Source organism: Haplochromis burtoni, unplaced genomic scaffold (genome assembly GCF_018398535.1).
Source record: "Haplochromis burtoni strain Fernald_Lab_line unplaced genomic scaffold, NCSU_Asbu1 Contig_45, whole genome shotgun sequence".
Classification (NCBI taxonomy): domain Eukaryota; kingdom Metazoa; phylum Chordata; class Actinopteri; order Cichliformes; family Cichlidae; genus Haplochromis; species Haplochromis burtoni.
In genome coordinates this window covers 773,214-795,951 of record NW_024582406.1, presented here as the reverse complement: position 1 = coordinate 795,951, position 22,738 = coordinate 773,214, and the positions used below count along the sequence as shown (strand labels likewise).

The 22,738-nt window shown below is 42.6% G+C and overlaps 3 protein-coding genes across 8 annotated transcripts in view; all 3 read right to left on the bottom strand.

Moving 5' to 3' along the window:
* Window positions 1-11,817, bottom strand: part of LOC102302242 (myosin-10) — a 66,297-nt gene extending 54,480 nt beyond the window's left edge. For 5 of the 6 annotated variants that reach the window (XR_006054324.1, XR_006054327.1, XR_006054326.1 and 2 more), the window contains exons 1-3: window positions 11,154-11,817; window positions 9,106-9,483; window positions 2,265-2,421 (exon numbers count right to left, since the gene is read on the bottom strand). Coding sequence is in view for 1 of the 6 variants with exons in the window: in XM_042220248.1 (XP_042076182.1) it covers window positions 2,265-2,421; window positions 9,106-9,450 (502 nt within the window). In the remaining 5 variants the exon portion in view is untranslated. The other variant, XR_006054325.1, reaches the window with a different exon arrangement.
* A 174-nt stretch (window positions 11,818-11,991) lies between these two features.
* On the bottom strand, window positions 11,992-17,344 carry ddx47 (DEAD (Asp-Glu-Ala-Asp) box polypeptide 47). The gene is made up of 12 exons (XM_005926650.3): window positions 17,152-17,344; window positions 16,846-16,939; window positions 15,823-16,011; window positions 15,671-15,742; window positions 15,407-15,525; window positions 14,863-14,934; window positions 14,594-14,710; window positions 14,340-14,486; window positions 13,609-13,746; window positions 13,445-13,515; window positions 13,136-13,265; window positions 11,992-12,281 (listed from the first exon to the last, which is right to left on the bottom strand). Exons 1-12 carry the CDS (start codon window positions 17,275-17,277, stop codon window positions 12,114-12,116), a joined length of 1,443 nt encoding a protein of 480 aa, XP_005926712.1. The 5' UTR covers window positions 17,278-17,344; the 3' UTR covers window positions 11,992-12,113.
* Window positions 17,345-17,438: 94 nt separating this feature from the next.
* Window positions 17,439-22,419, bottom strand: LOC102301929 (WW domain-binding protein 11). Its single transcript, XM_005926646.2, has 12 exons — window positions 22,225-22,419; window positions 21,609-21,695; window positions 21,467-21,498; window positions 21,267-21,360; window positions 20,810-21,006; window positions 20,366-20,499; window positions 20,099-20,256; window positions 19,770-20,003; window positions 19,513-19,638; window positions 19,126-19,407; window positions 18,790-18,975; window positions 17,439-18,696 (listed from the first exon to the last, which is right to left on the bottom strand). The coding sequence occupies exons 2-12, from the start codon at window positions 21,670-21,672 to the stop codon at window positions 18,008-18,010; spliced, it is 2,196 nt and encodes a 731-aa protein (XP_005926708.1). The 5' UTR covers window positions 21,673-21,695; window positions 22,225-22,419; the 3' UTR covers window positions 17,439-18,007.
* Window positions 22,420-22,738: the final 319 nt, after the last annotated feature.

Genomic DNA, 22,738 nt, shown 5'->3' with positions numbered 1-22,738 from the left:
TTTTTTTGTGTAGCCATTTCCCTCGTTGCCAGGTTTTGAATTTTAATTTGATTTTGTGGAGGTGATGCTCTCATGACTCATTGAGTGAAGCCACATCAGCTCAGATCACTTGGAGCCCTGGCCGAATAGGTACTCCAAAAAAAGTACCAGGTACCAGGTATTACCACCTAATGAAAAACCCTAAAAACTGCCAAGTTAACAATGAGCAGGTACTAGTGGGAAAGGCCTCTTACTGTCGCATAAAGCTGAAACAGGTACAAATAAACACGCTATTTAAAGAATCAAAACCCTCAGATGTGAAAGAAGACTCAAGAGAAACAACAGGGAGACATGAACACTGTTGTTCTAGTGACCGCGATGGCTCAGAGCAGACAGGCTAAAGCTGTCTAAACACTGATAAACTCTAATAAAGGTTCTGCTTATCACAGCAGTCCTTCTACATCAGAAATTCAAAAACAATTAGTATTCAAACTGGGTCATGGCCTTGTGTCTTGTGGGTCTTTATATTGTAATCATGCTCACATGATGACATTTTTAGAATTACAAAAAGGAGACTAGTGTGGGCTTCAATAAAAGACCATCAAAACAAGTTGTGCAACTCTTTTCCAATAATGCATGCTCTATTAACCTTTTCCTGCTGTCTATCCTACAGCAGGCCGGGTGGATTTTGATGAGCTCCAGCTACACCGTAAGTTCAAGTATGCAACAGCTGTAGCTCAAGACATGAACCAACTATGCAGTGTATTTGCAAGATGAAAACCAATCTGTGCTGCAGGTCAAGTTAATGACAACTTGAAGACTGATGTTTTTAAAACCTGCTTTCTCACTTTGCCTCCTTCGGTGTCTGCCCTGCCTTTCTGTATCTCCTTTACTTTTGCTATAAATTCCTTTGTCACAGGGCATCAGGTCTACCAGGCGAGCCTCTCGCTACACACATTATTAGGAGCTTAGAGGCTTCACTCTCGCAACTCACAGCACATTACGCTCATCTGAAACACAGAAAGAGACTACTGTCCCTTTCTGTTGAAACAAAGCAATGATATACTAAACCTTTTAGCTGACCTGGCTTAAATTTCCAAAACAATCATGTTTTTCAAACTGAACAAAAAGGAGAGGATCTCAGAACTACGGTGTTTCTATAAAAAACTAAATCAGTATCTGAAAATTCAAAGTAAGAAGTTTTGGCTGCACAAATCTAACCTTTTAAAGACATAGTGCAGACTTAAACGTGCTTATGTGCTGCATAGTAAAAGATACCACTGTACTATGATGTCAATACTGACATTTCTACCTAAATTATAAAACATCCCCAGTGATGAGATTTTTAGCTCAACTCTTTGGGGCTACATTACATCATATATCAAACATATACAGGAGCTTACGCTATTTTTGCCCTGTGTTTGATTATGGCTCAGTGGTTCTGTGATTTCAGTGGAAGCTGAAGCACCACATTTTTTCCTTTCAAACCTGCATGTGGTTCTGCGGTATTGCAGATGGTACGATGGTTCACCATAAGAGTGAGACAGAGGAACAAGCCTTGGCTTTTGGCACTGCCAAGCCTTGAGTTAGAAAGTTGAAATGCTACGGCTCTCAGCTACCATGGGGCAGAAAATGCCATTTTATGTCCCCCTCCTAATCTGAGACATCCAGCCTAAGGCTCTCCTAAAAATGCCACCATTATAAAGTAAACTTCTGTCTTCATTTCAGCTTGGAAAAAATACTGGAGTGGTTTAAAAGGCAAATCAGTTCATGGTTTGGAGAAATAATTATGTAGAGAACCAAAAACATTACATTAGCAGACCTCTGGCCAGTATTTGTGAGAACAAGCTAAGAATAAACGATGCAACTTAAAGCTTTGATGTAAAACTCTCTGCCTGGTGTTTAAAGGATAAAGACTGTGTTGAACAGCCTTGCATTACCCTGCAATTACCAATTAACTGACTGACCCCAGCCATACACCTGGAAAACCTGCCACATAGTTAATCTGCTACTTGACCCCTTCAGTAATAACAGACACCTCTCTGACCTTGTGACCTTCCACATACATTACACAACTATATTCACACACTAATCTCCAACACTATACAGGCAAACCCAATCCTGCCCGCAAGTGAGATAAACACCAAAATTCTTCAGCTTCCATTATACCTGTTTGCTAATAAGTTAAGTTACCTTTAAATGTGTTTATCACTTATTTTACATACTGTAGTTGTCAAGTAATCATAGCAAAAGGTCCATTTCCAAAGAGCAGATGTGTAACATACCTTGAAGCATGCAGCGGTATGCTGATTCAGAGATGGCATAAATGTGCGGAGGCATCTCATGCCTCTTCTTCCCTCTGTACATCTCAATGATGTTCTCCGAATAGATGGGCAGGTTCTTGTAGGGGTTGATGACCACGCAGAAAAGCCCAGAGTATGTCTGTATTTAAAGATATGAAACAAACAAACATGGAGGTTAATATCAAAGAGTTCTCTAAGAACTAAAAGAACATATGATTAGGTCTGTTGTGGATGTTTCTCAAGTTTGCTCACAATGATCACATAAAGGCTTAATGGAACCATAAGTGGATACAAACAGGATGTGCAAAACATTAAGGTCTTTTAGATTGAAAGGAGCATGTACATTTCTGGTTTTATAAATCATCTAGCTTGCATTTTATCAGTGCAGGAAGACTTGTCATTACCCACATTTTGGTAGCTTACATCATCATAGCTGGCATGCAAGACAGTGATAGACGCAGAGCAGAGCAGAGCAGATCTGAGGGAATGCTGATAAATGAAACACTGAGCAGACACTTGTCTGTGTGCAATACCCAGAGAGCCTTTTTAATCCAAAACAGCACCGCATTAATATGAATAATGAGTTTATGGAATATTATAAAGACTCATGTTAGAGCAAACAGTGTGCACTGCAAATGTTTAGCCTACTTTCTGACTTGCGGTGTTGCATTTGGCTATGCCATTAGCTTGACAATGTCTCCCTAGAGAGTGTGTGCGGTACGAAGGCTTCTGAGCTATGCTGTAGGCTGAATCTGACTCAACCAGAGAGCAAGGCAGACGGCGTGAGGGGCCCTGGTGGGGCAGTGGCTCTTTCTGCAGATGCTATAGGGGCTTCACATTTCCCCTATGGATGACACAGAGAAAAGGCTGCTTCACGGTAGTATGGCCTTCACACTGACATGCTAGGCTTATTCCAGGAGCCCACACAAATCTCCATTGTATTTACAGAATATAAAGTACAGCTATAGTGACTGAACCTTAAGAAAGTAATAATAACGCATACCTTGAGTTATGCCTCTTTCAGTGAGTTAATACCTCATATATAACTAAAAAAATTAGAGCCAGATGTTGAACAAACGATAGATGGATATTATAAATCTGTGAGGCCGAGACGGCTAAACACCCTGGGCACCAGAGTCGGGCACCTCTCTGCTAGCTACTTGGAGTTACAGATATGTTTGTGCAGTGTTACTTAACACTACTTACAAAAACATGAACATAATTCCAGAGGTGCATATCTCCACCAATGATAAAAATTCACTTGAGACCATGCTTGAATTAAGCTCATGGGTTCCAGAGGGATATCAGAGTCTGGATGAGTCTGCTCCATTTTCTTGAGAACATCAGAACAATCCTCATTTCATTTTTATTTCAACTTGATGTGGTTTTGTGAAAAACATTACACAAAATGCCCAATCGTGCACTCTCTTAAGTGTTGACGATCCAGATTCAATCTGGATCAATTCCAAGAGTTAATAACTTCTATTTTGGGCCCAACTTCACTTCTGGTTAAATTTTCAAGCAGTTGCCTTTTGAGTAATCCTGCAAAAAAAAAAAAAAAAAAGGCAACAAACCAATCACTAAAACCTCTCGAGCAGAGGAGAAGTCCGGAAATATAAATCTGATCTATGAAACTGAAATAATTTTGACGATCAGGTTCCTCTTTTGACTGTCAACATGACAAATGCAGTTCAGAAATAAATAAATTTAAAAGGCAAATGCTCCATGAACTGTTGTCCATAATAAGAGCCTTTGTTTTGAAGAGCCGTAAATATTTAAAAAGCTATTTATTCTATCGCTTCCTCAGCCATTAATATAGTACAACTAGTAAACAAAGCTACAATATTTGGAAAAGCAATCTCCTTCTGGGATCTTTTTGTATCAAAGCATCACACATCATGACACCTGCTTCATTATTAACGCTGCACCTAAGGCTGAGTACAGCACTGGGACTTCTACCTGAGTGACTCAGCAGACGATCACAAAGGACCCGGAGAGCACACAGCGTACTGTAGCTGTTACGTAACAGCTCAGTCAGGGGCCTAAGTCAGCACTGAGCAACTGATGCTGTGCTGCTGATACAGAAGAAAGAAGGCGATGAAGTAGAGAGAGGCAGACGAGGATGAAGAGCAGAGCAATGATCCAGCTGACGGAGCTCCCTGTGGTCCAATCCAATGGAGAAGCAGAGGCGTAAAAAAACACCTAACCATGCTCTCATCCTTTCTGTAAATTGCTCCCTACATGAGGGGGAGAGAGCTGCTGAAACTCTAACTCTCCACTCTCCTTTTCGAAGGCTAATGAAAATTTAATTCCCCCGTATCTGAAAACTGGAGCCACTATAAATGGAGAGTCTGTTCTGTTTCCATGGTTTAGTTCTGCAGCATTTAGTGCAAAAGCAGCTGGTGTGGCTGCAGAGAGATACCTGGACTTGAAGTTTGCTGTATCACATTCTATGTTCATGTTTTATTTGGTTAAAACTGCACAGAGCAGACCTGCCCTTATCTATAGATTTCTTGTTCATTTTGAGGGTCAAGTAAAATGTCTTTTGTCATAAAACACTATTTTCAGCTCCTCTCTTATTCATAATGGTTTGTCACAGTGAAAAAAAAATATGATGCCAGAATATTAAGTGGTTATTATTCCTCAAACATATGCAAATATGAGAAAAATAAAATAAGGATATTCTTATTGTGAAATATCCTGCAGGATAAATCCAGTACGAAGACCATTAACAACTGCTATTGCCAACTAGCAGAGGACACAGCTAACTTAACACCGCCTGACAAGAAGCCATGCCTGGCCCAGTCCAGGAAAGAGAAGGTGATATTTCCACTGTGAAATCAGATCCAGGGGAGGGGATGCCGTGGCCTAGTAACAGCTGAGCAACACATAGCCAACAGCAGACACAACAGCCGACCCCATCTGCCACCTCTGATCAGTCAGACAGCAGGCCTACGTTGACGGTACTTTCTCCACTCCAAAAGCCGTTAAGGGCACTCTGAGTGCAGAGCCTTGCTCGGCGCCACTAATCTGTGTGGACTACAGTAGACTTTGACCAGTTCCCCAACGGGGCTCTGCTTCACTGATTTCATAGCAAAGCTAATAAATACTTCAGACTTGGCTTTTGAAGTAAAACACTGGTATGTGTGGTATCCAATCAGTTTAACAGCAGCAGCAGAACAATCAAATGTATAAGCTTTAAGGCAGTGGAGCCCATTATATAAAACATACTATATGCTATCAAAAAAGCTGTATGAATCTACGGCATTACATCCACCACACATTTTATTTCTGTAGAAATCTAAGAGGCAAAATGAAGAACAATCATAGCACAGCAACAGGTTACATCAAAGTTATAAGGATGAGCCTGGCCATGCAGGTTTTCTTCTCTTTCTTAGGTTGCGCCTGCTCTAGACCTGCAGGCAGATCCACTATTACAATGTAATCATTCTGAGCAGGGCCATAGTGTAGGAACTACGCAAATATTTGAAATCAATAAGAAAGAAATGGATTGTGGGCCAATACTGATGTTTAAAGTAAGAGTTTTCGTACACATTTTTAGTGCAAAACTGCGATACATGAAGTTGATGATCGGTCAACAGAGTGAATATCAGCTGATACTTATAGAAAACCAATGCATGCCATAAAACAAAGAAAGAAAGAAAATCTATGTCATTATTCTCCAGGACAAGTACGTCAGAGCGGAGAGGCAGAGTGAGTGTGGGAAAAGGAACTGAGTTGATGAAGATAGGACAGACACTGAGCAGCAGAAGAGCTGAAGTAGGCGGCAGGAGACAGACAGACGGATGGTCTTTTTGCCGTGGAAGAATGCTGAGGCTTTCTGACAGCTGAGGCTTATCTAACAACACAAAGGCTTGCTTGTAGCCCAGCTAGTGAGTAGCATGGTGGCTAGCCTGTGACTCACCACCGTACAGATAGAAAGGTGCCAAATTTAGTGAGCCAGCTTGACAGGCGGCCTGACTTTACACGAAACAAGCCGTCAGCTCTACAAAGGGCCATACAAAAGAGGCTGTACAGGATAGAAAAATCACACAGAAACTAGGATTTCACTGACCAGTAACAGATGTGTGATTGTAATTAACAGTAAAGATACACACTGGAAAATTACTGGACGCCCACAGTTGACTTTTCTGCATGTTTCGGCAACAATATATAAGATTTGTTTTCTTCACAGTAACCTTAACATACAGAAGGTGCATTACTGACCTACTGACTCATCTAGCTCAGCAGGAGCTCAGTCTACTCCACTTAACTTGAATTTTCAAAGCTTACACAATTGAAAATGAAATAATATAACATCACAAGGGACACCAGTGTGAGGCATTCTCTCAAAGCAATACAGTTTATAATAGGGGTGCAACAGTACTCGTATCAATATTGAACCGTTCGAAACAGTGCTTTCGGTTCGGTACGCATATGTATCGAACAATACAAAATTTTTAATTTATTTTATCAACTTTTCTACTGACGATGCTGTCTGTGTTGAGCGCTCAGTGGATTTGCGCTCGACAGTGCAGCCTAGGCGGAGTAGTCGAACGCAGATTCACTGAGCGCAGGGCAAGCTAGCAAGACAGAAGTTAAGCTCTCGTTGCAACATGGCAAATTGAGCTCCCCCACCCTCATTCAGATCTGGCCTTTGGAACTATTTTGGTTTTCATGTAACATATGACCCTGAAGGTAAGGGTGTCATGGACAAAAGTAAAACAGTATGTTGGATGTGCCACGCAATGCTCAATTACATTGGTGGGAACTAGTGCGTTAGCGCAGTTTGCTCGTTAACGTGTTGACGCCGTCCAGCCCCAAGCACGGGGCGATCCGCGGTAACTCGTTAACCGAGATTTGCCGTGTTGTGGCGTTAACGTCATTTCAACGGGATTAACGCTGACAGCACTAGTGGGAACACAACCAATATGACTGCACATTTACTCCGACATCATCCTAGTGCAAAGACAAGTGGAAGCAGACAAAAACAACAAGCAGGCATGCTACTAACTTTACCCGAGTCATTTAGACAGCCGTTAGCACATGATTCTCCTTATGGGGACCTGATATGTTTAATATGCTGCTGAGAATATAGCCCAGAAGAAGCGTATAGTATAGCTTTTATTTTGGAAAGAGCCATTTCTCTGTAATAAACTCTCTTTTTCAAAGATGAGTGATTTCAAAACTGTACTTTTGAGTTAAAATATATATTTATAATTTTAATAAATCACATTAAATAGGCATGAACATTTTTTTTTGTATCGAAAAAATATCGAACCGTGACACCAAAGTATCGAACCGAACCGTGAATTTTGTGTATCGTTGCACCCCTAGTTTCTAAGTACCTGATACATAAAGACATGGTACAGTAAGTCATGTACTGTATAAACATACACAACAACCTGCATTGTCTGCTAGAATGTGGATTGTGATGTTGGGGATTATCAACATAGGTCTTCTAAGTACAGGTAGCCCAAACTACAGAGTCCCTTTAATATTAGGTTATTGAAAACAGTAATTGTGTCCTAAAGGCAAACCTATGAAAATATTTTACAGGTTTAGAAAAACAGTTAGTACAGACCTCAACTTGTAAAAGACTTGCAGAATCATATTATGACTCAGATACAGAGGTCTTTCCAATTATCTCAATTCAAAGCACAGCCTTGGGGTAGGCATTATATTATGTCTGCAGTAGATATATCAGAGCTCTGGGGGGTAAGTCAAACACACTGGAAAGAAGTTTCAAGCACAGGGGGTTTCTTTTTCTAACAGTGAGCTAAACAGGAGAAAATTCTCTTCCTTTTAGAAAACCAACACAGTCAGACATATGTTTTCAATTTCTCTTAGGCAAGGGGACAATTAACAAGCACCAAAGCCAATTCTGAACCCAGAAAAAAACTGAAACCATGACACCATGGTATTAGGAAGAAACTGAAGAGGGAGCTGGTGGAATGACATGGAAATTCAAGCCATATGGGAAATTGCTGAAATGCTTTCTTCCATTTTGGTAGCGGCAAATTATAATAATACTTTTAAGCATTTGACGATTGCAATGTGTTGCTGCATTCACTTTATCACGTCTTGTTGGATGAAAGGCTCATTTATAAGTGCAACGAGTCACCCAGCAGCGCCCGAACCACAGTCTCTCAGGTAAAAACTAACCCACATTCTATTCCTGGTAAACATGTCACTAAATGGGTCAAGATCGCGTCACAGAGCTGCTTCATCTGTGGTGAAACTGGATTATGGGGACAGAAGCGATGCAGTGATAGAGACCACTCCAGACTCTGCGTAAAAATTCACTACTACAAAACATTTAGAGATACAGACACCAGAGATTTTCCTGACTGGTCTACATGTGTAATATATTTAAAAAATGGCCATGTGGATGAGAAAAACTGAACTGATAGGGTTGTTTTGTGATCTGAGAAACAGCTTAAATAAAGGAATGTGGGGGTTAGGGTGACACCAGGAAGGTTTATGGCAAAGGTCTGTCTTTAGCCAAGGTGAGAGAGAAGTTATGGCATTTAAGACCATAGAGCTCTGTCAGTCATTCTGTGTGCAAATATGTGAGTGTGTTTGTGTGGTCATGAGTCACTCAGATGAGCTGCTTTTTTCCCTAAACAAAGATGGATAAATATCAGATCTCACTTTTAACCAAGACTGTAAGACAGGTGACTAAACACGAAACAACTGCCTGCAATGAGCAGAACAGCCAGAGAAATAATTTTGAGGTCAACCATCCACCAGTGTGTTGAGTTTACAGTAAACTGTTAGAAAAAAAAGAACCTTTTGAAGGCTCCAGGTCTAAGTCACTCACATATATGAGTCCAGAGTAGTAGCGGTCCTTCAGGTTGTGCAGCACAGACGCCTCATTCAGGCAGGTGAGTTCAGCCATGTCTTCCACCTTGCTAAATTTGGGTGGGTTCATCTTCTGGATGTCATCCTTGTTGATCACCACCTTTTTACCATTCTCTGCCAACTCCACTAGCACTTCCTCGCCACGCTCTTCTCGGATACCCGCCGCCTCAAAGCCATGGCGCTCGGAGGGGACCCACACTAGCTTCTTGGCCGTCCAGTCAGCCTGTGTGGCTGGGTTGTAAACCACAGCCCGGTCCACAAACAGGTAGCGCTCTGGGTCCTCTTGCCCACTCCGATGAGACATTTTAACTGGGAATGATCACCACAATATGGCCACCTAGAAGAAAAGGGGGTGCAGCGATAAGTAGCAAAACGTGAAATTTAGTCAAATTTTACATCTCACCCTATGTGATCAACAGGAGTGTGTGTGTGTGTTTGATCGCAATGGGATTGCACTGGTCACTTCATAGGAAGTAGCCTTTCTGCAAACAGCTGCACTCTGACTGTAGTCACTCTCAGAGTGAGTGATTGAGGCTTGCAGATAACTAGCTAATTTATAAATACAGACGGATTGCCAACATGCTGCCATCAGTCTGAATGAGTCATTCTCAGCGAGCACAACTCAAAGGTACTCCACACAACTGGCTGCCAGCTGGTTATATTCTAGTTATATTCCTATAAAACAGGAACACTGCTTAGTGCAACAGTTTCTGTTACATTTCTGTTAAATGTGAATTTCTGTCTATGTAGACAGCAACGGTGATGTTTGAAGATATATTACAATTAACTGGTGTATTATCAGAAAAGGACTGCATGTAGATGCCAATTTCACCCCATTCAATAGCAGACTGAATCTGTCGTATGTTAGGTTTTAGTGAATAAATGAATAAATAAATAACTGAAGTGAGATAAAAACTTCAACTTTGAGGGCATGATTTGCAGTTGAAAGAATGTGATATATACTACTGCAATTCTCAGCAGATGGCAAAGTAGTTCTGTTAAAATAACATCGCATTATGAACTTAGTGTCTGGTGATTCCCACTTGTAGTCATCACTATAGATCCAATAATGGCAGAAACGTCCAGTGACACTAATACTTATGAATTTAGTAGAATTCACTGATCATTATAAATCACATAGATATGCATGAATTTAAGTATGTCTCTTGATTCATAGCTGGTATAATAAAGTAATACAGTGAAGAAGGGAACTCATATGTCAGACAATCAAATAAAAGTTGCGAGTCAGACTTCAGTGTAGGTTTGGCAGCCTGGCACTGCACAACAATAATGCGCGTACTGCGGAGACTACACCGCTCTGCCAGAAAACCAAACGGGACAGATGGACGACGTACTGTGAGTGTCACATACAATAAGTCGCTCTCGTTCTCCAGGGAGCTCGCTGTATACAAAATAACCCGAATTTTAACACCTATCCAGGTAGCTCTGGAAACTATAAACGCCTGAAACATGCAGCTGAAGTCGCCCTTCCAAATATTAGGCTAATAACTGCGTAATAAACCTGCGCAACTGACGGAGCTAGCTACATAAGTGGGTAACGGGAATAAGTCACGACACGGTTAATTTAAAAGAACGAGTAACAGCAGCTAAAAGTTATTGTCTGGAGAACAACCATTAGGATAAACAAAAATAAGGTTACTGTCGGAGAAAATTTTTGTCATGAGCCAAAAGAAAGTAGAGTCATAAAGCTAGCTTACCACAGTCTGCACTTTTTCTGTTACGTATTAAGAGTTCAGGTGTTACCAATTAACACGTTTCTATGGTGAGAGAAAAAAGAGAGAGAAAGAGTCCTCGAGGTCAACCAGAGCGCTTATGACGCCGAGCGGTGGATTTTGAACCCCGCTACTCAAATAAAGACTACAGCCAAAGTAAGTTTCCAGAGCGACCTCCATCCCCTATCCCGGAGGCTGCTCACTCACTGACGCCGTAATAATCACCACGCGCCCCATCGTTCTTCGCCCTCGCGGCTGGCGCGAGCAAACTTACCTGCAGCAGTCAGAACCTGTTCACAAAGCTCCCCCTGATTCGACCCTGAACGCAACTATACAGCTGCTAGCCACAAGTGAAATGCAGGCATGTATCTGGGCTTCGGTATGCACCACAGTGCACAGTGCTGCCTCCACACTGGGGCCCCTCCTAAAGAGAGCAGGCTTGACCACCGCTGCTCCCGCCTACGGTGGACTGTGCGCACTAGAAAGTGATCGCGCAGATCAATACGCCACACTGTCGCACTCTTGTCAGGATTCAGCCGCTAATAAATTTTTATGTGCGTGCCTTCACGCCTGTCAGAATCTCTTCAATGGCATTAATGAAGGCAGCAATAATGAATACACTGTCGGGCATTATGCTGCGGTGGATACCTTTTAAGATCTATCCCACAAATATCTAGGCACTGCACACCCACTACATGCAGCCTAGAAGCGATTGGGCTCTCGCTTTGCGGTCTTTCTCTGCCCTTCTCCACTATTGGCTGGAACAAACCAACCCCCCAATTTGCTGCAAACCACTGACAAGCATAAAAAACCCCAAAACATAATAACTATTGCAACTGCTGCTTGCATGCATTATAAAAACGCCTCAATTTGCCACGCATTGTTATTGTTGTCTAATACCTCACATGTTTTCTAAACAAAAAAGCTAGAAAACAAGAAGGGTTAAGTACTTCTTAATAAAACATAATGTGGCTTTTGACTGAAACAGCTCCCTCTTGTGTCTGAAAGCAACATCAGCAGCAGCACCAGCTCACACAATCGTGCGACTTCTTGAGTTTTATTACAAATGGAAACATGTCACCAGGGGCGAGAAAAACATGTGTTTTCTGTAATTAAATAGTCATTCACTTTACTAAGGAAGCAGTGGAAAACGTGTCATAAGAATGAAGGTTTCAAAAGACGGTAAAGGCGTTGTATGTCATAGTTCTGTACAGTCTGTTAATGTTGGGGCTCTTCAGCGTCCGCCCCTCCAGGCTCCTCCGCCACGCTTCTTCCCTCCTCCTCCTCCTGCTCCTCCTCCTCCTTTAACCTTCTTCCTCACGCCGGTCGCCTGTTCCGTGTCATCATCGTCTCCGTCCCCTCTTTTTGGCCTTTTCCTTTTGTCGCCTTGCTCCTTCATTTCCTGGGGAACACAAACGTTTTCTTAATGTTCATGTACACTAATAGCTGACTATATTCTATATACAGGCATTTTAGGTCAAGACAGAACAAGTTTAATTTTAAAAAAAATCAAACATTTCTAAATATGTATTTTTGAAGAAATTAGCCAAGGTTTAGCCAAGTTTCAAACATTTGTTCGTAACTTTTAGTTTATGCTTGCAGTCATTGCTCTTTTAAATATATGGTTACATTTAAATCATTACACTCCCCAACAACTTAAACACCTACACCTGCCTGTTAATGCAAATATCCAGTGTGGTCAGTTCTCTGGTCATCTGCTTCGAAACTTGAAGCAGATGACCTGCGGCAGCAGAAGACCACACAGAGTGCTGCTCCTGTCAGCTAAAAACAAGGAACTGAGGCTAGAAGCTGCATGGTCTCATGAAACAGAAGGACAACAGAAGATTGGAAAAATGTTGCCTTGTGTGATGAGTGTTGATTTCTGCTGCCACAACTGGATAGGATGGTAACAGTTGGCATAAACGACATTTTATCAACAGCTCAGGTTGCTGGTGGTGTAATGGTTTTGGGGATATTTTTCCAGCACACTTTGGGATCCTTAGCACCAACTGTTTACTGTTCATACACCACAGCCTGTCTGATCATGTCCATCTGTTTATGACCACGCTGTATCCATCTTCTGATGGCTGATTTCAAGAGGATAACACACTGTGTCACAAAGCTCAAATCACCTCATGTAGAAACAGACGGGTTTATGCACCATTGTTTTCACACAGCATGTTTTTTTCTTCTTCAAATTTTAGGCTATACCTGACAAATACAGAGAAAAGACACAATAAAGACAGGATGACTTACTATTTTGGCAAATCTCTGGGCCTCGCTCACCCTCTCCACCAGCATCATCACTTCCTCCTCTTGGGTTGGAAAGGCTGGAAGTTTCTTCCCAATCAAGCTTTCAATTCGCTGGAAAAGCTCCACATCATACCTATGGTTATATGGACACCAGACACATTTACTTGCTGCAGTGACCTTCCTCTCCAAACCACAGTATTGCACAACTTACTCAACCATGTCAAAATGGTATAAAAATGGCAATAAGTGGAAACAAAGCAGAGATGTTATTGTATATGGAATGACTGGTGACGATAAAAAGGCCCTTCTTACTGAGTGACGAAAGTGATGGATTTTCCAGATCGTCCTGCTCTGGCTGTTCGGCCAACCCTGTGAATATAGTCCTGTAGGATCAAACACATCCACAGATCAGCTCATCGGTGAAGTGAAATAAATCATCAAACGCACCACCAACATGATTATCAGCGCCTCGGTACCTTAGAGTGAGTGGGAATGTCATAGTTGATGACGCAGTCGACATGAGGAATATCCAGTCCTCTGGATGCCACGTCAGTCGCCAGCAGCACCGACCGAGACTTGGACTTGAACTTGTTCAGAGCTCCAAGACGTTTATTCTGCACGGCGAAGGAAGGAAGATCCAGATCACATCACAGTATCCACCAGAAAGAAAAAGGGAAAACTTTCACTTCCTTAAAAACTCCATTTGATAAATGTCTGTGTGCATATTTACACACAACTCATATCATACATTAGGTCACATTTGCTGTAATGCCACAAAACCAGAAAGAGGGCTGACATCCAGCCAAACGGGACCAAAGCTGGTCAACATTCACTTTCATTCATGAGTGAAAGAAATTTTTCTTGGTCTACAAAAACAGCATCTTAGATGGTGCAAAGAGCTCTATTCAAACATTTAAGTGAACTGCAGCCTGATTTGAATGTAGATTTGATTGTAGACTGCTTATGGTAAACTGCAGACCATGACAATGACTTCCAGATGTTTCCAAATGGTACAAAAAGTACACTAACTTGCATGTAAAGTTAATTAAGCATGACTTTAGCATGTGTTGCAAGTGTGATCATAAACCAAACTGTTTACAGGGTTTTATAGTATGCGTAGGTAATGCTGACAGAGCAGCAGGCACTATAATGAATGCTAACATCTCAGGTTAAATCCTTATACTCAACCGAGTCTCTGAAGCTTTACCTGACTCATCTGCCCATGTAGAGGGATAGCAGTGATGCCGAGGTTCCTTAACAACAGCGCCACCCGCTGGGCTGTGTTACATGTGCTGCAGAAAATAATAAAGGAGTTCCCGGCCAGCTCATTCAGGATGGAAACCAGGTAGCAGTCCTGTTGGCAAAACCAAGAGCTAAACTTACTGAATATAAAACAGCTTCAGCAAGTCACAAACACAACTGTCAGCACATGGTCAGCACATGTACACGTGTGCACCCTACCTTGTACTTAGATGGTATAAAGATGTAGTACTGCTGCAGTTTGTCTACTGTGGAGTATTTCGTAGACACCGCGCACTTCACAGGATCTTTCAAAGCTGCTCTCTCTAGTTTCTGGACCTGTAAACATATGACAGAAGGTCAGGCAAAGGCTACTCTGGCAGCTGCTTATTACTGTCCCCCATAATGTGCAGGACAAGGACGGCTAAAAGAAACGCGACTAACATTCTCCGTCATCTAGAGTTGACAAAGAGGGAAGAACACAAAGATACCTTTTTGGTCATGGTAGCCGAGAACAAGAAAGTGCGTCTTTCTCTTGGGATCACCTTCAAGATTTTATCCACCTGGTAAAAAAAATAAAATAAATAATAGATATAAAAACGACAGTCTACATGGGCTACATGCTTCTTGAAATTTGTACAGGTTAAATTCTTGAAAACCTTCTCTGTTTATAGGCAAAGAGCTTCACAAATGGACACGTCACAGACGCAAATCTAGCCTGAGGCGTTGGAGGTGTGGAGCCCGTAGCCAGCAGGTTTTTAATTTAAAGCTTAGCCTATCGGCTATTTGTAATCTTTCAAAATGCTCCACTGTCAACCAAAAAAATATACGTCAACTCGGGTTTTTACCAGCTTACGGCTAGTAATGCGAAGTTTAGGTAAATTTCACTTTTTGGATTTAAACTGCCATAAAGGTTGTCACATTCACTTTAAAATGCTTTCATCAATAACCTTTGAGCCTGCCATTTAACAGCACACTGAGGAGGATGTGGCTGAGGTGCTACAGTGAGTCTCCTACCAATAGGAAGCTACTGACCTCAGTTTCGAAGTCCATGTTGAGGATTCTGTCTGCTTCATCCATGACCAGGAACTTCAGCGCTCGTAGAGAGAAGCCCTTTGTGTTCTCGAGGTGATCGATCAAACGACCGGGCGTGGCTGGAAAAAACAAAACGATTTTTTTACTTAAAAGTGTATCATCAAAATCAGTTTATAAAGGGTACAAACATTACAACAGTGGGTGAACATAAGCAGACGTGTGAAGTGTGAAAAATATGCAACGTTCTTAAAGGTAAAGTCTTACCAATAACGATGTGCGGCTTTTTCGCTAACACCAGGGACTGGGACATCATATCGATTCCACCGACTATCACGGCTGCAACGGAAGACAGACGGATTTAGAGCACAGAGCCTCCCGCACTACTGCAAGCCGCCTCACCTTTCAAGGACACGTACCGCACTTAACGCCGATACTGGAGCCCAGGGCCTCAAACTGCTCAGAGATCTGAAATGCCAACTCTCTAGTGGGGGTGAGAACAAGTGTGTGAAGCCTCTGGGGGGAGGCCAGCAGCGACTGGAGGATAGGCAGAGCGAAGGCACCGGTCTTTCCTGAACCAGTCTCCGCCAGGCCAATAACATCCTTCCCTGCAGGTCACAAGGAGACAAGAAATGTTACGCACTTTAACCTTTAGAGATTTAAACAAGTCCTGAGATTCAGACTGAAGCGCTGCTCCTTTAGCTTCAGTCCATGTTAAATCATAATGATTCACAGAGAAATATGGAGAAGTTTCATATGTTACACGTACAGATATGAGGTGTGTAATCGCGGTATGAATTTGAGCACAAACTGATTTCCAATCCTCTGCTGAGATTTCAGATTTCAAATCCCTGGGCCATGCATTTAGCCCATCATCTCTGATTAACAGGATATTTGCTGTCATTGTTACTTCAACTTGTTTTTTTGATGGTCTAGTACAATGATGCACAAATGGTGGCTATGCTAATGCCAAAACAAAGCTGAAAAGTAGCCATACACAAACATATAAAAACAAGTTCATTAATATTTGAACATTCAGGGGCTGGTAGTGTCGGAGTAAATCTGCCTCTTTTAATAATTCAATTTACTCATGTCCTTTCTTCACTTTGTATAATAAACATTTGTCCCAGTCTTGTAGAAAGTTTTCTTCTTTCTTTTTCTGTCTGTATGTGAGTTTGTCCATCACAAGGATCTCCTCAACAACAACCACCCATTGTCTACAGCTCATTGTTTAAAACCTTAGGGGACTTAAACAGCATGGACGCAAATGGCCTCTAAGATGATCCACGTAGAGGATCTGAAACAATCGTTGGAATTACATAACTAAATATTTTATTCCAGAAGGGTTGTATTTTTCCTGATGTCCAAAAATGTGCGTATGGTGTGATCATATACTGTTACTTGAGTAAAACTGACAGAAAGAGGTAAGCGTGATTTCTCACCTTGCAGAGCCACCGGTATAGCTTCTATCTGGATCTTCGTGGGGCTCTTCCATCCCAGCTGATCACAAGCCTCGCATAGGACATCAGTAACACCCTGTCGGAAGCAGACAAAAGGTAGAAATCTTTGTAACACGATCGTAATTGTGTACTAGCGCCGTATATGTCTCACAGACATATCCCATTCATATTTAAAAGGATAAAATGAGGTTTACATAACACAGCGGAGTTGTAGCTAACTCGAACAGCAGTGGTCTCTCCGTGTTAATGTGCCTGACGCTTTTCCTTCGCTCGCTGAAGCAAACCTACCAGATCCTTGAAGCTCTTCACCGTCTCGTCGTTTTCTCCGCCATCACCGTGATCGCTTCCTTCATCGCTGCTCGAAATTTCGAGTGTTTCGTCTGTGTTTGGCTTCACGCTCTCCTCGTCCGCCATGCTATTCGCCCCAACGTGTCGTCAGTTCCGCACTGCGCAGATGCGGAAACGAGTTCGAGCTTAAGCCGCAGTGGATGATGGAAGTTTGTGTTTACGACCGAAAACGCATAAAAATACGACATGGGAATTTCTGTCGCGGATTGATTCACACTGAAACAAGATTAAACCAGTTTTTTGAGTTTTTATTTGGCTGAAGATCAAACAGTTTTACACTTTTACTGTTGTCAGTGGTTGGAAAACATTCTATAACTATTTTTATGTTAGGAGATCTGCAATAAAAAAAACAGAAAAAAGTAATACAAGATTGCTTCTAAGGTCAAGTTGCAAACAGGTGGTTGGAGGAAAAACAATTTCAGAGTTAAAAAACAAGACAAAAAAACAAAACAATATGCTGGATGTGAAAAAGCACTTCTGTGCAGAGCATAGTGTTCTTCTCTTGAATTGACTATGCAAGTTACCCAGTAAAATAAACAGATTTCTTACTCTTTTTGAAATGCACATTCTTGTTGATGCAACAAAAATCTAACCCAGATCAAATGAATATGAGCCTGTAGAGAACAAAGCTGAGGGTGTAGTGGACTTTCACTGGTAGGTGACAGACAAACTGATTCTAGCTGAAAGTTTGAAGACGGCTACCTCTATAACTCTGCACAGAAAACACAAAACAAACACACTGCTGTTGTTCAGCTTGCCACACTGATCATCATTATCGGCAGTACGCTCCCGAGTCTTAGAGGAGTCCCTCCATCTCCCTCATAAAGGCTTCATACACCTGGTCTTTAGTCTTCATGTTGGGCTGAGACACAGCACCCATCTGTGATGGATTGGCCACGCCCATAGGAGCTGTTGCAGTGTGCTGTTTCTGCCACTGGCCTCCTCCCACACCTTCATCTCCCCTCCTTCCTCCAACAGAACCCCCTGCTTTCTCCATGGGCCCAGGTGCTGCTCCTGGCATTGTTCCAACCTTGTCCCTACGCACCCTCAGCGCTGTGGGCACAAAGCGGGTCACCTCTGCCTTGGGATTGATAATTTGAGGTTTGGCAGAGATGGTAGCCCCGCCTGCACCGGCACCTGCTGCCAGGTTGCCTCCTGCAGCTGCAACAGAGGTGATGTTTGCGCGTTTTTCGATGGTGGGAGGGTGGTGATGGCTGGGGGGATTGCTGCCCGGATTGGTGCCTGTGGAGGCAGCAGCTGTCCCAGGCGGAGGGGGCATCTGCATGACACCAGGTCGCATGGGCATGGCAGGGGGTTGCAGGTTGGTCTGTAAACCGTCCTGGCTGGATCCTGAGCCTTTTTGTCGCTGAACAATGTTTGGAGGAGCACTCAGCACATTGGAATTGAGAGGTGGAGGGAAGAGAGACAGAGGTGGTGCAAGAGGACGCGGAGGCCCTCCAGCTCTTGGGGGAGGAGGCGGGATACCTACAAGGAGAAAAAAACATAAATGAGAAATGCATTCAACAGAAGTTCTCACTATTTTATATCTTTAGATTGCCTCCACACACATGTGCCTACCTGGTGGTGCTGGGGGTGGTAATCTGGGAGGTGGACCACGTGGTGGAGGGCCTGGTGGAAGGCCAGGAGGGGGGCCTGGTGGAGGACCAGGTGGTCGACCTGGTGGAGGCCCAGGAGGCAGAAGCCGAGGCATTGGAGCCCTCATTCCTGCAGGCATGCCAGGAGGCCTCAAGAACGGAGGAGCACCTGAAGATAACAGAAGATCTCTTTGAAAAAATGATGCAGAGCACTCACACTTAGAGAAGTAGAAGACCCCCACAGAACAGGCACAGGAAATTATTCTAGTATGACTTCAGAGTCGAAGCAATCAATCTTTTAGCTAATCAGAATGAGAACCTGGTGGGGGGCCAGGAGGTGGGCCAGATGGTGGACCAGGAGGCCTCATTGGTGGTGCCGGAGGTGGACCAAGTAGTGGAGGTCCTGTCATCGGTGGCCCTTGCATGTGTGGAGGCCCTTGCTGTCCCGTGGTCCCAGCTGGAGGGGGTAGTCGCTGATTGGCCATGAGATGGGACTGGTTGTCCCCTGGAGGGCCTCTGTCCTCGATGTCAGAGCTGTCTGATTCGTCTGTGTATTCTTCCTCTACCTCTTCTTCTTCCTCCTCGTCAGGAACTGACTGACCTGAACACAAAAAATGAACAAATAAAAATGGCATAGCATATCATCATACAAAGAAAAGAAACTGTGAGGAGCACTAGCTTAGTAAGTGCTTAGCACTAAGAGTACCTGCCATCCTTAACATCATGGCTTGCAGAGGTGTAATGGCCTTTGTCTTCTTCACAACCCTCTTCTTCTTCCTTTTTCCTTCACGGGGTGCCTCTGCAGGCATATCTGCAAAACGTACGCTACGACCTGCAGTAGTCAAATAATAACAAATTCAGGAATACAACAGAATACAAACAGTTATAAGATCAAGAGATAAATAAAGGCAACAAAGACGTGAGTTGAGGCTTAAATGTGTTGAAGCAGTCAGAAACACTCACCACCATGTCTTTCACTTCTGTCTCTATCTTCTTCTCGTTCTCTCTCATCGTCCTGCCTGTCCAAGCGCATTCTCTGTTCGCCATCTCCCCCTTCATCTCTCTCTTCTTCACTGATGTCTTCAGAGTCGCTGTCGTCATCAATATCGTCCTGATCTCTGTCGCTCTCACTCCCGCTGTCCCGATCTCTCCCCAAATCCATTGCAGAGTCCTTTTCAAATCCAGGAATGGAAGGCTCTGTTCAAAGGAGAAATAGTGTAACAAGAAGAAATGTTAAATTATAGGTGGAAAAAAATCATTTGATTATCAGAGGGAAACTGGCTGTATCTCACCTGCATCTGTGCCGTAACCGCGTCGAGCAGGTCCATACAGTGCCAGGACCTGAGGAGGTGGGGGGCCAGGTGGAGGCCCAGGGGGCTTCTTCCCTGGAGGTAAGCGTGGGACACCTGGCACTGTTGCCAATGCTGGTCCGGAGGACGATGGTCCTTTACTAAGACATGCATAAAAACAGAATTAACTCAACTGCCCATTAAAATTCTAAAATGTCACATGCGGAGTTTAACTGCTGAAACTTTTACTACTCATTGAATGAGTCTTACCCAAAAGTGGAGCTCTTCTTCAATATGGAGGGAGGCTGAGCCCCTGGTAGTGGGATGTCCTGGATGTGGATACTGGATGGGGCATGTGGCATGTCTGGTAGAGGGATACTGTCAACCTCCACCAACTCTGCATTCTGAAAAAGAGGAAACATCACACAACAGAGTAAACAGAGAGCACAACAAAGGATAAATAAGGTAATGGAGCACACATCTGGAGCAATCAAGCTCAAGACAAATAAAAGACGAGTAATGGGTTTTGGTGTATGCCCCAAAATATTCATAATCCTGACTTTTAAGATTTTTTTTGCAGCCCAACAAGGCGTACACAAGCCTGTAGGACAATGTGCATACAATATACCTCTCATTCCTGCATCAATTTATGCAAGAATTATTATAAACTGAGGAACCCCACCCCCCAAAACTGTCATGTAGTTTCCAACACACCTTGACTGAGTCAAAATAAAGAGACAGCTGCCCTCTTTTAGTCTCATAGTCCAGTTCAAGTTTGCGTAGCTCTTTGTAGGTTTCAGGATTCTCTCTTTCGTACAGACGAACAATGCGCTCAAATGTCTCACGCAACTTCTTCCTCTTGTCCCGCAACACCTTCTCATTCAGCAACGGCTGCTGAACTGGGTTGAACTCTGTTCAGAAACAAAGTAATTATTTTCATTAGAAAAGCAGCAAATTAATTGTAGAATTCAGATTTTGACTGTGATTTTCTGCTGTTACCTAAAGGCTTGAAATACTTAAATACACACACTAATTATATATAGCATTAATCTACTGATACATGTGTTCCACAAGCTCAGGTCCTCTACAAGTGGCAAACATACAACTAAATAGTTACAACTAAATATATCTCTAACATCTAAATTGCATAAACTCTGCCCTGTCATCTCACCCATCTCATCCAGCTTCTCCATGTCTCTGATGATTTGTCTGGGATCCTTCATCTTCAGGACTGCTGCTCTCACCATCATCCTCTGCTTCTTGTTCTAATATTTCCAAATGAAAACGATGTTACCATCATATTATCACAGTATTGTTATCCTGTATTGCATATTTAGAAATATCTTTTTTTTTTAAGTGAATGGTTCTAACCTTTTTTAACTCCCTTTTTCTGGCCTCCTTTCCTGTAGAAGGGGGGGAAGAAATTACCATTTTTATATCTAATCAGCAACTGAGCAATATCCAGCAGATCAATTCATGATTGAATTAGCGCCAGTTTGTTATCAGCACTTACTGGCCTGGTCGGTGGGATTCATAAACTTCCCACTCTTGGTGGAGGAGGTTGAACGTCGCCCCATTGTGACGGTAGGTCTCTTTCACGCTGCCATGTAATACAACAAAACAGAAGAGAAGTAAATTGTAAAGGAAACCTTACGTTGTTATTTTGTGGTACGTTCAAGAATAAGTCGGATTTTGTCACAAACTAAAATAACACTTTTAGCTCATATTTATGAATCACTGAGACTTTAAACAATGTTTGAATTCATTTTTGACAAATTGCAGCCTCCTTGTTGTTAATTCTAACTTCGATATCAAGGCAGTTTAACCAAACTATCTACAATACACGCCTTAAAGAATTTTACTGTTAGCTATTATTAGCAAAGAAGATAAGAAAGTTGACAATCAACGCACGAGTCAAACTATCTAAGCTCTTTGCACAATTAAACTATTGAATGAGCTGATAAACACCACAGAGCCAATCAAACATTTGTAACATACATACATACATATGTTAAATCATGCCGGTCAAAAGCATTTGCCTGGCAGGTTAGCGGCTAACGTTAGCTTGCACTTATAGCTAGGCCCGCGTTAGCAACGAAAGCAGCACAGGAGGGAAAAATTCACTGTACCTTTTGTTCAGTAAAAACTCACAGGGCACAACGCCCTACACACACGCACACCTCCGTGTGCCAAAAGCAATGCAACACGTTTTGCGTACGTCCTGAAAGAGAAATCCAAACCCCCCAGGATTGAATATCACACCGTGGCTTCGCTAACTGTCCGCCATGTTTACTGCCGCGAATGAAAGCGGAAAGGCGATTTTGACGTCATCAAAACAAGCGAGCAGTGAAAGAAAAATAAAACTAACTGGGCGAACGGTATTATTTAAAACTTCACTTCATAGCATTTGTACATATACTAGGACTTTATATTCATATTGTGTGGCGCAATGTAACTCTAATGATAATGAAGGGTGATTCTCGTTACAGGTTCCAAGACTGCAATTTAGCGATACTGCCCCCTGATGGTTACAAGCAGCAATTACAACCTCGCTGCACTGATGTGCCAAAAAGTGATCGTATGCCAATCACTTTTTGCGTGTTTTTTTTAATGTCTAGATCTCTTTTTATGTTTTTATATAGT

Bases quoted from the DNA above. Each gene is read 5' to 3' on its own strand.
- ddx47 (XM_005926650.3), bottom strand. From the start codon at position 17,277: ATGGCGGACGAGGAGAGCGTGAAGCCAAACACAGACGAAACACTCGAA. The intron at 16,940-17,151 runs GTAGGTTTGCTT...TGCTTCCGACAG, and splicing joins TGAAGAGCTTCAAGGATCTG to GGTGTTACTGATGTCCTATG. The intron at 15,526-15,670 runs GTAAGACTTTAC...TGTTTTTTCCAG, and splicing joins AAAGCCGCACATCGTTATTG to CCACGCCCGGTCGTTTGATC.
- LOC102301929 (XM_005926646.2), bottom strand. From the start codon at position 21,672: ATGGGGCGACGTTCAACCTCCTCCACCAAGAGTGGGAAGTTTATGAAT. The intron at 19,639-19,769 runs GTGAGTGTTTCT...TGACTACTGCAG, and splicing joins CAGAAGTGAAAGACATGGTG to GTCGTAGCGTACGTTTTGCA. The intron at 19,408-19,512 runs GTACTCTTAGTG...TTTTGTGTTCAG, and splicing joins CATGATGTTAAGGATGGCAG to GTCAGTCAGTTCCTGACGAG.